Genomic DNA, 17012 nt, shown 5'->3' on the forward strand with positions numbered 1-17012 from the left:
ATATTCAGTCATTGTTTCATTCTAAAGGTTTTCCTGCTAGTTTCTATATATACAACTTGGGGTTCCAATTGTGTTTGATTTATACATAAAACTTGTAACAGCTCTATGCTCTGTATACCTGCTCGAATATTTAGCAAAAAGAAGTACCTGCTGGAAGTATGCCCGAGGGAAATGATATTGGAATTTTAGATCTGGACAACGGTGGAGGTTCTTTTCAAAGTGTATGATTTAATATATTAAGTTCTCGTGTTCTGAAGCTGTTTTTCTTTTGGAGATTGATGTAACAATATATGATTCTTTCAGGATGAGCAGCAGCTGGACAACGTGGATAGCTACTCTGATAAATCAGCGGACTCTAAGCAAAGGTTTTCTGATGGAAGCACATACCCGTGGGATGCATTACCCATTAATGAGCTGGATGATAAGGTGTGCAACTGTGTAAGTAATTTAATTTTGTGCAAAGAAAAACACTACCCAAAGCTCTGCTAATTTATCCCTGTCCCCCCCCAATCCCCTGTCTTAAGCTTTTACTAATGTGACTTGAATTTTCATTCTGGGCACTGCGTTCGTAGTCCAGATTCATGAAAAAAATAACTGCCATATTTGTAGGTTCTTATATTGTGAAGCTGTTTTCTTAAGATTGATGATATAAGAATTTATGATCCTTTCAGGATGAGCAGCTGTTGGATGACCTGGATAAGTACTCTGATATGGACTCCGAACAAAGTTTTTCTGACGGAAGCACATATTCGTGGGATGCTTTACCCATTAATGAGCTGGATGTTAAGGTGTGCAAAAAATTTACTTTAGTGTAGCAGTTTTCCACCGTCTAATTTACTTTAAAAAGTTTTTCTTTTAAATGTTTGCAGCAGTCTTCCACCGTCTAAACAAGAGATAAGCAACCTTGAGAGACGGTGCAATGGTATTCCCTTAAAGTTTTGTAATATTGAGCATGGACGTGTTAGTTTCTTTGCATTCAACATGGGGAAACTTCCTCTGCTTCCCTGATTTGCTCAAATATAGGACAAAATAGAGACAAATATGTCAAAGCTGTAAACACAGTTTGATTATCTGAATTAGACCTTTGGTTATGCTATATATGAAGCTGAGTACAATAGTTACATGACAGCATTTTTTTGTATTGCTGAAAACAAAATCATGTGTAATACAAGGTATGTGCCTTGGACAATGTATGTTGTAAAATTAAAAATGTAATATATTGTTGTGATATAATATATCAAATTTATGACTATTACTTATATATAGAAAAACACTAAAAAACATTGCAAAAAATACTAAAAAGCGTTGTAAAAAGGTTGCATCGATACCCCACATTTGGGCCCCATTGTGGGGCCCACAAATATTGTACTGATAGCCCAAACCCTATCGTAACACTTTCAAGACCTATTACAACCCCATTGGTATTGCAATAGCGCATTTATGTTACGGATAACCAGGGGTTTCAATAGGGTGTCACCGGGGTTGCAAAAAACTCTATGGCAACGCCTGAAATTGCAACCCCGAAAAAGAGTCGTCATAGCCTTTTTTGGCCTTTAGCAACGCTTTTTTGGCCATTAGTAACGGTTTCTTGGGGTTGCGGAATACAATCTATGGCGTAGTGATAGAATTCAGGAATCCTTTTTAATATTTAAGAGAGAAAGACAAGAGAGAGATAGAGATAGAGGGAGTGAGAGAGAGATGGAGAGATTTGGTAGGTGGAGATATGTGATGAAATATAATTAATTTCGGTGTATATATACCTATACTGAACATCTAACCTCCTATAGAAAATGGGTGGCCGGACATTTTCTACGGTGAAACTTTTAATACGGATATAAGCTTTTAACACTATATAATTCTTGGGAACCGGGAAGTGTTAAAATCCCGTGCTTCTGTCTAGATAAGTATTATGCGTAGACCAAATGTAAACTACTACTTTATTAATACTTTGATGCACGAATTTAGTACGAATTTAGAGACTATATGTCCAAAATATTTAGTAATCCTACTGATTTTATATTTATAAATAATTTTTAGATTAAATTTAATAACGCATATCCGATTTTTACTCCGATTAATCCCTGATCCACCGATTAATCCATACAAGGTCACGTGACCAATCTTCCCTGATTACCAATTTCTGTAACACTGGTTTTACGGTTAAAATTAATCATTTTAAATTTAATAAAATAAATTATATGTGATATTTAATAAATAATAATTTTCCTATTTATGAAACTCTTGCTATTTGAAAATATGTTAACTAATTTAATATAGACTACCATTTTTTAAATCAAATAAATGTTTCAATCATTTTATGTAATATATACATATATATATAATTTTCAATAACAAACTCATTTTAATAATTTTAAAATAAATAAAAAGGTAATTTAATGTAACACTAGGTGTTACACGTTCCCTAATACCCGCACTGTAATACTAATTTTATAGTTATTATAACACTAATTAGAGGTGTTACAATAATACATAAATTTCTTATCTAATATAATATAATGTTGTTTGTCAGTAGCCCACTTATATTTATATTCTAGTGTTATGCCCCTCTTTTATTTGTAGTTTTTCAGTGTGGAAGGTTTGTTATAAAAATCAATATTATATCTGGGGTTTCAAAAATTTAAATGACACATGTGACATGCGGAAGAGTTTATGAGAATACTTTTTAGAATTCCTTATATTTTGTTTATATATTAGTGATAAAGACTGACCAGCTCATCCAATTCAGCATATATCATCAAAAAACACACGAACAGATTTTCAAACGTATATTCTTCACCAATAACCATACTCAGGTTAAATTATTGCAGACCACAAAGAGTGTACAAATAACAAAACCAGTCGTCATCATTCTTATTTATCCTCTTTGGGAAAGAGAGTCCCCTTGGCCGCTTCCCACGCACCCCCGACCGTCTCCTCCGCTGCCTCTGCTGCGGATTCCGCTACATCTTTTGTTGCCTTTACCACCTTGTCCTCAGACTCTTTCCTCCTATCTTCGTTGCTTTGAGCCTGTTCGGCGGCTTTATCAGCAAGTTCTTTTGCCTTGTCCACCATGTCTCTTGCATTCTTTGCCGCTGCATCTATTATTCCATGAGTTCCGGAGTCAGTTTTCTCATCACCAGTGGCTGCAATGCGACCCTGAAATTTTTTAAAAATATGGAGAGATTAGCATATATACAAAACTATGCATTATTCAGGTTGCTATCTGCGAGCCTTAGCCTAACGGGTAAGTCCCTGTTATATGTGCATGTGAGTGAGTATTTAAATTTCATTAATCCAACTACACAAACTGTTAGATAGAGAGATGTGTACCTTAGAGTATCTAGAGGTGGAAATGAAGCTAACACTGGATACTTTAGTAGGATTGAAAGCTGGTTGAGGATAAGCCTTTGAGATGTTGAGAAAGTCTACTTTAGTAACACTTGACACTACTCCTGCCATTGCTGCTATATATTGTATTTTGCTTCTGATATACTGTTTCAGGTCTTGTGTGTTTGTAACTACCTGTGTGTTTTTCTCACTGTTATATAGGGTTTTTCTAGCCTTATCCTACGTTATTGTTGTTTGTCTAAATCATGACACGTGAAATTCAGTACACGTGGAATTACTTGTTTCTTTTCTATGGTTTGGGTGATATACTGATATTGACACATCGATGCTTGGCAAGTCGGTATTGAATTATAACCAGCAGTTCACAAGTCGGTATTGAATTACAGCCAGCTGTGTACTTAAAATGTATATTTTTATTTAGAAGAATAGGTTGCCAAATGCGTTTTTAATATCTACCGACTTGGACCTTACTAACACGTAGACGGGTGATCAGTCGGCAATATAAATTAATATCTGTCCACTAGGATATGGGCCAGGAGGACAGTTTTGGGATTCCAGAGTCTATTGCGCCGAAATGATTTGATATCGGTTAATATTTGGAGTTGGAAGATAATAGGAAAAATGTCATTTTCTTCATTAAAATTTTGGGAAATAAAATTTATACTTCTAAATTAATTTGGTTCTTATTTTAATATATGTTTTTGTATTTTTAGATCAATAATAATAAAATAATTATAATTTGATGAAGATTCACAAATAAATTAGATTAATCAATTAACATTATAATAAAAATTTCTTATAATTCTATGTGTAAATAAATATTAATACAATAAATCATGTCAAATTTCAAACTTTTTATAAAAATTGAGTCCTAACCTAATTTCAAATCAAAAATTAATCGAAGTTTACTGCACTTTGTTAAATATAAAATCTGAACATATTTCGTAAAATATCCCTATTTGATGGTATATTTGGTAATATTACTTTACCTATAATTCAGTTGAAAACATTGACTCAGTATGCTGAATATGGAATAAGGTGTTACAATTTTTTGGACTTTAACTCTAAACGTTCTCGTAAGACCCGAAAGAATGGCCCATAATATCAACTCATACTTTTATTTCCATTGTGGGATGATAGTAATTGGCTTGGTGGCTCTCCCATCCTGACCATGATACCAACAAAAATCGTGTCACCCATCTTTCAAACTCCTACAACTCACTACTAGAAAAAGGTCTATAGACATCAGTTCAGAATTGATGTCTATCTCATTCAAAACCGATATTTACGCAGGTGTAGAAAAATGTATTATTTCACATCGGTTGTATTTTTTTAACATCGATCCAAAATCGATGTGAAATGTCACCCGAGACATTAGTTCCCTATATTTCACATCGGTCCAAAATTGTTCTAAAATGTTATCATATACATTAGCTCCTTCAAAACATTACTATAAGCTCCTTCATCGGTCTAATATGTACATACACATCGGTTTTAGAAAATGTCTCGTTAATAAACATGAGCTATAAGCTAATGTTTGGTTACTTCAAAACTGATGTTAAATATATATACTGATGTTAAATACTTAGCTGATCTAATCATATACATTCTAAAAAATTTCAAAAACAAAAATAAACAAATCATTAATTATTTATTTAAAAAAATACGTTTAGACAACGGTTTTTTAAAATACTGATGTAAAATATTATATTTAACATCGGTTTGAAAATAGCAGATGTAAAAGGTATTTTTAACACCGGTAATTTTTCCAACTGATGTCAAAATGGTGATTTATATTAACCATTTTCTAGTAGTGACTTGAAGCAACAAAATTTCGAGAGTTGTCTCTAATACCATCACCATAAGAAAAATAAACTCAGACAATACTAATTAGACAACAGTTGAAAATAGAACTGTTGTCCCAAAATGACATAAAATGATTTTTTTTTTGCCCATGAATAACCATTCTCTAATCCACCGTTCATTCAATGGTTTTCTGAATAGTTGTTAAAAAAATAAAAACAACAATTGATTTAGCACAACTGTTTCTGTAAACTATTGTCTTTATGTGTATCATACTACGGTTTGTTGAACCGTTGTATATTTTTACACAACTGTTCTCTAAAACTGTTTTTCCTATAGAGACCAGACAACGAATAAGAAAACTGTTGTCAAATAATACTCAACATTTTTGTATACATAATTGTTATATTATTAGTAACACAACAGTTTCATATTGAATTGTTTGTTTTTGTATCATACAACAGTTCTGAAACTTTTTCTTAATTAGATAAATGTTTATATGTGTTGTCTAGACACTGTTCAGACATGTGTTATCTTATAAAATACTTGTCTATATCATTGTAAGTTTTTGAAATTTATAGGAAGAATGAACTATTCGCGTTGCATTATCAAACCACAAAATAACAAGTTATTCTTCTTAACCATCATCAAGAGCAAACAACTCCATGGAACCAAACTTTTTAAATTATACGTAAAATATACATCATCAAACAAAATCTTCAAAATTAAACATAACCGTTACCCAGTAAAGATATAATTGTTTAAGGGGGATTGTATACAATTATATCAATAAATCAAAATCAGCATGTAAGATCAATAACAGTTTATTAATTCTGATATAAACTATTACAAAACTCTCTAATTTTTTTTTGATATTCTTGAGAGCTACTAGCTAGGTCATAATGATTCTCGTGTAAAAGCTATTCAACAATGATAATCTATTCCTTGTTTAAATAATTCACATTGTCTATATCAATTACAAGATTTGTCAAAAAGATATTTATCATATTTCTATACATATCTCAGTTAATAGCAATGTTTCTACAAATCAGAAACCGACAACTAAACTACCCCTCAATTGCAGGGACCGTATAAGTCAGGAGATGCCGATTTATTCTGTAATCCAGACAGCCAATCATATCCTGATGACTAACTTCATCCTTACGCCATATCCTGATGTCATGCCAATCCTAACCGATGGCATATACTGATTCCCAGTACATCCTAATTCCGAGTTAAAGAATTGTCACCTAACAATCTTCCCCAATTTACGCTTTGTAGAATATGCATAAATCCAATGCTCTACTTGGTGCCGAAAATAGGAACACAAAATGTTGAGTAGATATTTCACATTAGTACAGAAAATTTTGTTAGTATCAATTCTTTGTTTCTTTATAGATATTTTTATACCTAACGTCAAAATCTCTTACTTTTTCATTCACCTTCTTTATTAGAATCTTTTTCAATTTTTCTTCGAGTTCCTCTCAGAGTCAGACTTACTTGATAACTGATAGATTGCAGGTCTCAATTTTCCGACAGAAGATCTTTTAGTTATCAAATCATCAAGAAGTACATAGCATACTTCAAATCCATCGGGATTTCGTGTCAGCTATCTAGAAGTAAGAACGGTTTTAAACCTAGTTATACTTTATATAAATATGAATAAAATGACTATTATATTCCAATACTTTATCTAGAATCTTTCTTCTTATCGAATAGAAAATAAAATTAGAATATTTTGTAGATACTTGACGATCAACCTCAAAAAGATAATGAATATATTTCTATTCTTTAGTTGTCATCACTAGAAGCTCATCAGATGATAATGTCAAAATTCTTCCATCTTTCATTAAGGGCATTATCTTCTCTTTTGGAGATGACCTATTAAATTTGTCTATATGATCTTTAGATCTTCAAGTCTACTCAGATGAGCAACTAAGATTGGTTCTCCTGATATCTTAGGCAAAGTGAAATATATCACTCTTGGATTCACAGATTCATCTTTCTGATGACCCAATCATGGCCTAACATGATGTTCTACCAATCTTAGTCTTTGAGCATGTATTGATCAGGAATATGATGGTGTAGTATCCTCAGCTTTAGATTCAAATACACCTTCTTCTCTATTTCTACCATGAATAAAATCAATAGAATCAGTACATTTGATTTTATCTATTCTTTTCCGCTTTATGTCCTCTTTTTTGCCGGGAAAAAACTTCTTGGAAATTTATCTTTTTCTTTAGTATTTTGAACATGCCATTGATGATAACCAGAATTTCTTATTTTTTCCCTGAAATCAGCATGTACACTATTTACAATACTTTTTATCCTCATCTCATTTCTTCTCTCTTCTTTATCTACTTCAGAATAATGTTAGCCAAAATATGCAGAAAGAATTTGAATATTGAACATATCCAAGTTTTCTTGATCTTCATCTACTTTGCATCAGGATTTGCAGCATTGGACATCATGTCGATATCAGGGATTGAACTGTCAAGATTTACTATGTCAAATATTTTTGTGTCAGGATTAGTATTGTCAGGAGCTGCAGTAATCTGATATTGCCCGGTAAAGTAATTATTTAAGGGGGTTGGATACAATTACTAAACAAATTGATGTATTATGAAAGTAAAGTAAGAACAGATGAATTAAATAACAGTTTATATTGATCTTCAATAAACTATTATAAAACACTCTCAAGAACAATATTCTTAAGACTTGGTAGGTTATACGAATACTTGAGTTCCACTTAACATTTGTTAACCTATTATGTGTTTATATACTACACAGCTACAATCAATCATTATCAATTACAAGATATGTTATAGTATAATTCTACCACTTTCTATACATATATAAATCAACTACGATCATATAAATCAGCACCGCCTGATTTATCTCGCAGAATTGACTTATCCACTAAGATCCTGACAGTCTTCTAATCTGACGTACTGACATATCCTGACTGTCAAATAGATCCTGATTGGCTTAAGAGATCCTGATTCCTATGTCAGATCTTGACGCCTTGATAAATCCTTATTCCTAACATATACAGTTCCTAATAATCTCTCCCAAATTTTGCTTTACAGAATAAGCATAAATTCCAAATTAATGTTTAGTGCTAAAAACTAAAGAGACAAATTATAAAGTACAAAACATACTTTGTTTCAGACTTGAATCTTCATATTTCTTGATAAACTTCACAGTATCTCTGAACAAAAGCTTTAACTCTGTCATCAATCTTATTCAACAATATCTCTTATAATCTAATCTTCAAGTTCTTCTCATATCCAGATTTATCTAACGGTTGATAGATAGAAGCCCTTAAATATATGATAAGAGTTCTTTCAATCATCAACTCCTTCAGTGTCACATAGAAAAGCTTTAGAACCATCAGGATTCATAGTTATGTGTCTCTGTGTAAGAACATTTTCAATCACAGCTTCTCCTTTTTTTATGTTAACTTCTTGCCCTTTGAAATTTATGTATGTAGGAATATATGATCCAAAGTAATATTGACCATCATCCAGTATCCTCTTTCTAATATTGGAAAGAATCATTTTTGACCTTAGCCTTGAAAATTTCATCTTTAACTCTTAGAAAATAGTGAATATATTTCAATTCATTTGTAGACATGATTAACAGTTCATCTAGTGAAAAAACTTGAACTTGATCTGTTTCCAATAAGAGTAAGATCTTTTGTTTAGGTTCAGAACCATCATGTTTTCAAGAATAATTTTCACAGCTTCAAGTCTATCCAGCTGATCAGCAGTTACTTCCTAACCAAGAATATTAGCAAGAGTGGAGTTCAACAACTTTAAGTTGACATGTTTAGCTTCATGGTGTCCTATTCCAGCTCTTGTGAATAATTCAATTAACTTGAGATTCTTGGCTTGTGCTATCCTAGACTTCTTATCTCCCATGGTATTAGAACCAGGTAAACCATCCATTCTTATTCCTCCATAACTAAAGCTCAGTTTATCATTACAAATAAGATCAACAATATGTCTCCATTTGTACATATTCTTGATCTTTGGAAATAGTTGAGCTTTCTTCATATTTGTACTCCTCCATCTATTCCCTTCAGATCTTTTAGGATTATTTTTGTATACTTGATTTGCTTTGTCAATAACAATTCTGATTTTTCCTTCCTGTACCCTTTCTTCTATGTTAAAAGCCATTTTTTCATCCTTTAAGTTTTCAGCAGTAAAGGATTTAACATAAGCAAGGAGAATTTGTAAATCCATCCGAAATAGAATTTCTCCTTCTTCAGTTTTAACATAAACAAGAATTACTATCACTCTGTCACTGTTAGGAAAAGATTCAGAACTTGTATCTTTGTTGTCAAGAATTAATCTTGGAGTAACAAGAGCATCTTATAGATTAGATTTATGTCATCTACCTTTAGAGACTCGAGTTAACTGGGTAGTTTTCTTTTGAATTCCAGTTCCAGCTTGAACTATCACAGCATCAAAGGTCTTCTTTTCTTGTTTATCACCATCATCATCAGAATTGGTATTTCTTCTCAAAACTGATTCAGGTTGACCCTTTGTCTTTGGTACTATGGCCCCCATTTTGGCATTTAGACTCTGTAGAAGAGAGAGAATAATATCCAACTTAGAATTTGTTAAATTCTAACCAGCCTCCATAGCTATCAGCTTCTCAGAAATGTGATCTTGCTTAGTCTCCATGCTAAACATCCTCTTTATCAAACCATTATGTTTGTTTGTTCCTTTAATAGTCAAAGAAAGATCAGCAATCTCTTCTCTAAGATCAATATTGTCTTGTTTTAGTGTAGAAACAGAAGAATGCAATCCTTTGACTAAAAATATATCGGTCTTGATAGATTCTTTTATATCAAAATTAGAAACCAAATGAAAAGCATGATCTGCTAAAGTCTGAGCAGATTCCAGAGAGATCTTTTCACTTGGTAATCTCCATGAGTGATTCCATTCATGAGCCCTATAAGGACTAAGAAGAGGAGCATGACCAGATGATGAACCAAAATTAGACATTTTATATGATTCTATTCTAGCTTTTAGAGCACCAGTATCGGGATTATAATCATTAGAATCATCACCAGAAGATTTCTCAAGAACATCAGAATCAGTATTAGGAATTATGCCATTTAGCTTTAAATCAGAATTTGACTTAAAAGGCTTAGTTACCTGTAAATATCTTGAAATAAAAGAACTATAAGTACCTAAATCTCTCATTTCTTTTAAAGTTATCTCATCACTTCTCACACATATATTACTTTCAATAGTAATATTTAGCTCACTATTTTCACTCTTTTCTACCTCTCCTTTTGCCAGTTCAAGAGACTGCCTCTCACTAATTTTGTTTTTCTCTAAATCTTTTCTCACAAACTCATTACAAAGGCTCAACTCCCTAAAAAACAAATAAGAGGTGGCAAAGAGGATTGGTCTATAGTCATATAAATAAAGATATCCCTATTAATGGGTCTATTTATATATACAAATATCAACCGTTGCCGATCTTTAGTCATCCATTAATATATACAAATGATTTTTCGTTGAAGCTATAGCATATATCTGTTGGTTAGGCTATCCGTTGAGAATGACTTGGATGATAAGTCAAGACTGCGAGATAAATCAGAAAGTGCTAATTTACAGGATCGTAGTTGATTTAGATGTATATGGAAAGTGTAAAAATTATAATATAACATATCTTGTAATTGATAGAGGACTAATTATAGTTGTGTAGTATATAAACACAGAATAGATTATCACAATATGTGGTGTTCATTACTCAAGTATTCTTATAACCTAGAAGCTCTTAAAAATATTGTTCTTGAGTGATTTTTGTAACAGTTTATTAAAGATAAATATAAACTGTTATTTGATTCATCTGTTCTTACTTCACTTTTAGCATACATTGATTTGTTTAGTAATTATATCCAACCCCCTTAAACAATTACTTTACTGGGCAACAAGTGGTATCAGAGCGGTCAAATTAACAGTTAATTTGCAAAGGTCAAGATGTATGGAAATAAGTATGAAAGCATGAGAATTCCCATCCTGAAGAAAGCCGATTACTCTACATGGAGAATAAAGATGTTGATATTCCTTGAAGCTATTGATGATTCATATGTTGATATCATCAAAATCGGACCTCCATACCTTATGAAAACTGTGGCTATTACTGTAGATGCTCCTGAATACTATGCCATAAATGAAAACATCAAAGTGTTCAGATCCTGAAAAAGCTGTAATGCTTAAGGATGCTAAAGTCAGAAATATTATGCGCAACAGTTTGGACAATGTGATGTCAAACAGAGTTATTGCATCCAAGACTGAAAACAAGATATTGGATGCCTTGAAGACACAATGCCAAGGTATAATGACAATAAAGAAAAACAAAAGAGTTGATCTTGTGCAAGAATGTGAGCAATTTGACTGACATATATGATAGAATTCTGACACTGTTGAATGATCTATTATTGGATGGAAAAGAATATAAAAGTGAAGACTCAAACACTAAGTTTCTGTGAGCTCCTCCGGAAGATTGGGATACTCAGGCCTCAGTAATCAGGCATCAATATGATCTTGATTTTCTGACTCTGGATGAAGTGTATGAGATGCTAAAAACTCATGACTTGGAGATCCAGCAAAGGAAGAATTGAAAAGGTCAGAAGATAAAGGTTGTGGCTCATAAATATAACGACTCGTATATATTGTATTATTTTAAAAGTGTAATTATTGAATAATTAATTAAATAAATATATGTATTGGTTTTGTCAGTTGTGTGTTGGTTTTTATTAAGTAATTATGATTTATTGGTGAATAAGATTGAATTGCGTAGTCAATTATTGAGTTATATTGTTTTGTTTCACTTTTAAAAGTGATTTTATGGCATTTTTATTTTCATAAATATTTGGATTGTCTCTAAAATTGGTTTTATGATTTTATAATTTCAATAATTATTTTTAGGATTTTATGAAATTGAGAAATCAATATTTCATTAACTATTTATCTTTAAACGATTTTTTGATTGCATTTATTTGTAAAAACAGTATTTAATTCCAGAATTTTTCAAAAATTAAGAAACTCATATTTTATTAAGTTTTTAATATTTTGAAAATTTTAAAATTGTTTTGGAGATTTTTGGGATTAAATTCACCCGCACGTTTGTTCGCTAAACCGTTAAATGCGAGAACTAGTTGCGTTTCAAAAACGGCTTAAAAATTATGGAAAATTTTATTTTACTAGTTTTATTTATTCGGAGAATTTTAAAAGTGGTTTCGTAATTTTTGGGTTTTATTTACCCGCGCATTATTTGTTAAATTGTAAGAAAAACGATACAAAAGCACGCTAGCAGATAAATCGGGACACGTGTTCAATTATGGCAAATGCAGTGATACGGTCCAAAACTCATTTTTTTCTCATTCTGTATTATTACCCAAACGAGCCCTATTCTTTGTCTCTCTCAATCAAAATCTCTCATCTCTTGCCTCTCTTCCCTCTCTCTTTCTCTTTCTCGATTTCCTTTCTCTTTCTCTTTCTTTCTCCCCAGTTTCTCTTCCTTTTTGCTCCGCTGAGTTTTCGGCCGATGGTTCCGGCGAGCTTTCTGGTTTCGTTCCTATTTCAGATTTAATATATATGTATATACATACATGAGTATGTGTATATATGTGTTTGTGTGTGTTATTGTGTGTGTAACAGTGTGTGTGTGTGTCTTTGTGCAATTGTGTTTGGTGGAGCGTTTGTGCGCGTGTTCTGGTGTTGTGTGGCTTATTTTTGGTTCATTGCTCTTGTTCTTTTTTGTCGATTGTAAAATAAAAATTATTATATTAATTATAAAACTTATTCTGCAGTAAATATGTTGAGTGGTTTCGTGATATTAAATATAATTTTGTGCGGGATTGACTCATTAGTTTAACAGTGGAATTTTCGTGTTGGAACCCGAATAAGTGGGTGCCCCAAAAATTTCGCCGCTGTCCGCGATGAATTTTTATGAGCGGACGGTGGACAGTGATGAATTGATTCTGAGTCCTAAATATAAAATAAATAAAATAATTTATATAATTGGTTTCGTATGTAAATAATTATGGAATTGTGGAAATTGTGTTACGAGTTGTGGATTGTGTTTTGTTGAGATTTGGACGTTGATTATGTTTCGACGGGTAGGCTTATAAGCAGAAGAGTCGCTGTCAAAATTTTTCTAAATTTATTTTAAAATATGATAAAAACGTACTTTATAATACAAAACGTCTTACCCCTATTTGAATACAGATTACGTGATTACGTGTATAATCGTTATACGAGTCGGGTTATCGGATTGGGTTACTTAGGATCGAGGATATCACGCATGTCGATATAATTAATTAGGGTATTCAGTTACTGTAGATCATGGTCGAGTTTCGCAAGGAATAAAGTCAGCGTGAAAGCTATCTAGTTTTTTATTTTTTTAAAGCGTTGCAATGAAAGTACCCCTGACCATTATTTTATGGTTCAGTACATATGAATAGACTCTGTTAGTCCCTAACAATGCAACAAGAATTATAGAAGGGGGTTGAATGAAATTCTTGAAACTTTTTCTGAATTCTAAAATGTATATGTGAGTGTTTTGATTTGCAAAGTGCGGAATGATAAGTTAAAATGAATCAAAACACAAAGTAATAAAAACACAAGTCTTTAAAACTTTCTGGTGGATTTGAATGTATCCACCAGAGATATATATATCGAGAGAACCCTGTGAAGCTTAAATAGCTCACAGCTGCTTACAAATAAGAACAACTAAATTTACAGAGAAATGCTACAGGATATAGCTTACAATTGTTTCTTTGAGAAAAATACTTGCTTAGTCTTGTTGTTGTTCTATTTGCTACTTTTGGTTTATATATCACCAAGATTACACAGTAATAAGACAAGATAATAAAATAAAACCTATCAAGTCTAATACTATGCTGCTTCACTACTCTGTTCCTGCATCTTTGAATATCTTCATAATAGCATGGAAATGGTAATGCTTCTTTGTTCTCAAAAACCCAGTTCAATAGGCTCCCACATTCCTTTTGCATAAACTCGACCCATGTGACTATGTTGTCACTGTCAAAAGATAATTGAATTGATCATCTGTCAGGTACATGATCATCCGTCGGGTTACCTTGTTGATCATTCGTCGGGTAGCTTTGTTGATCATCCGTCGGGTAGCTATTTGGCACTTGACTTCATTTCTATTATGCAGAATTACAAGACATCATCTATTTACAATTAATCAACCTATTCTGCCTATCTAGTTATAGTCAACATGACTTATATACTACTACATAATCTATACAAAGGTGTTTGCAGAAATGTGCTACATGACTTATTGTTACATAAGCTACTCACTCGATGGATGTCAAATCATCATCCGTTGGGACTATATTGAGTCATCCTTCGGGACTATGTTTGATTATCCGTCGAGTGCTACATAATTCACTAAGTTGAATCTACTAAGGTGTTTTGTTAATGAAATCATCAAGTTCATAACATATTCTTAACAATATCCCCCAATTTATGTCTACTAGAATTGTAGCCATAAATTAAGAGAAACTTGATGATAAAAAAACACTCTAATAATACAAGTTTAAATGAAAGTAGATAAAACTGTAAAGTGCTGCAAATAACCACTACAAGAAATATTGAATCAGACAATGGTTTTACACAGTTGTCTAAAAGATGAATATTTTGTTGTCTATCCGGGGGCGGTGTATTTGGTACTCATACAATGGTTACGCACCATTGTAACAAATACATCACACAACCGAATATAAAGCCTTTGTCTCATTTTATTCACACAGCGCATATGACCATTTCTAATATTCTTCAAACAACAGTTTTCTAGCCGTTGTAATAATTTAGAGGCACAATAGTTAAAAATAGTGTTATGTGAATTGACTCCTACAACAGTTTATGTATTTATTTCATCTAGTTACACAATGGTTTTTATTAAGAAAACAAATGTATGAGATACTTTAGACAACAGTTTTTGATTTTTGGGTATTGTGTTTTAGCTATGCTCACAACAGTTTTTGTAATGACCAAGATATTGTTAGAAGCTAATCTAACAATGGTATGTAGTGATCCCAGAGTGTTGTAAGGATTTGTACATACAATGGTGTTAATAATTTGATCTATTGTGCAAATCATTAAGGCACAATGTTTAAGTTCTATTATTCAGTTGTATAAGTTGGGTTTATACAAGTGTATGCCTTTTAAAACATCATTGTCGAATATCTTTAGCACAATGGTTTACTTTTGTGCCAAATATTGTCTGATATAGCTTAGAACAATGGTTTACTTATGTACCAACTGTTGTCTAGTATAACTTAGCACAATAGGTATTTTTATTTTACTAAACAATTGTCTATCAAATATAGCAATGGTTCTATACCTATTCTATTTATAAATAAAGCCTTTACAAATACAAATTGCAAAATCAAATACCTAACCATTCAAAAACCAAATGTACCATGCGATAAATACCATAACATCCGATAAACTTCATAATTCACCAACTACACCAAAGATCCACTTCAATTATAACTACATACATCCACCATACTTCAACAATAATAAAAAGTTCAGAAAAACTCCACTTAAACACCATACCAACAACGTCAATAACTTAAACTAGTTTATGTTACCATCACAAATTATATATAAACTATTCGCGAGACTAACTTAACATGAATAAAACTTCATGAAGAATTTGGCGAAGTCCATCTTGATCATGTTTAAGTCATCCCCATTGTAAGCCAGATTGCCTCTACGAGTCCACTGAAAAACAAATAAAGTTTTGACAGTTTTGTAAGCCACTGTGTTGATAGTGAAAATAAAGTACCAGCCGACATAAAGTTGTAATTTAATATTAAAAACAAGAAAAAATCATACCTTAGTTGCAAATTGAAGCTCTTTGTCATAACAAATTTCTTTCATATATCCCATGACAAAGAGGCCACAGTCCCGGACCCCTGTCTGCAAAGGAACTCCCTGAAAAAAAAATAGAAAATAAAATTAATCACATATTTTACTTGCATATATGAGAAATTATAAAAAAAGATTATTACCGCCATATTCTCCCAACAAATTTTCTTCCTGGCAACCTTATTCAGCCTCTCTTTGTACATCTTTATCGAACTGTTAGAAAGTAGTACAAGTCAATAACAAACATTTTGCGTAAATTACCTAAAGCAATTAAAAATATTGACTCACTTGTCAACAACTTCTACCCATTCATCGCTTGCAATACGACGCTTAAGAGGATCCATGTGGTATACTACCTCCGTCGTTGGAACAATAACGGTCAATGACCAGTGATTCCTATCAAAGCATGAGAAGATGTGTCATTGAGAAATTTAATTATGCAGTTAGATGTTACCTCAAAAATAACCAAAGTTAACTTGAAGAAATAATTAAATAAATTACTTATATCTCATTTAATTATATATTTAACAATTTACAAGTTAGCAAATTAATTTACAAGTTACCAAATTTAAAGTTCCAGCCATACAAATATATTCTACAAATTTCTAAAATTTACTAAAAATATAAAAAAAATGAAAATTAAATTACAAGTACTTAAACATCTTAATGAGATCATAAAATATGAAGTGTACTTATAAAGTGAGAAATGCTTACACGTCATTGAAAGGAATAAGAAAGCATTGTCCTTCCTTAGCATTCATAAAACGGTTGGCAGGCGCACGTGACCTCTCCCCTGCATTGCCACAACCAATGGCTCCAACCATACCCGGATCCACAAAAGCAATCATATTCGTCATTTTATTCTTTCTCAAAAACTCATACAAGAAGCTATAAACAAATTAAACAATAGTTGGAATCTAATTTCAT

At 32.0% G+C, this 17012-nt stretch overlaps 1 protein-coding gene across 1 annotated transcript; it reads right to left on the reverse strand.

The window, feature by feature from the left end:
* Positions 1-2667: 2667 nt before the first annotated feature.
* Positions 2668-3526, reverse strand: LOC141672402 (uncharacterized). Its single transcript, XM_074478988.1, has 2 exons — positions 3331-3526; positions 2668-3156 (listed from the first exon to the last, which is right to left on the reverse strand). The coding sequence occupies exons 1-2, from the start codon at positions 3457-3459 to the stop codon at positions 2872-2874; spliced, it is 414 nt and encodes a 137-aa protein (XP_074335089.1). The 5' UTR covers positions 3460-3526; the 3' UTR covers positions 2668-2871.
* Positions 3527-17012: the final 13486 nt, after the last annotated feature.

The sequence above is a fragment of the Apium graveolens genome, chromosome 7 (assembly GCF_009905375.1).
Source record: "Apium graveolens cultivar Ventura chromosome 7, ASM990537v1, whole genome shotgun sequence".
NCBI lineage: Eukaryota > Viridiplantae > Streptophyta > Magnoliopsida > Apiales > Apiaceae > Apium > Apium graveolens.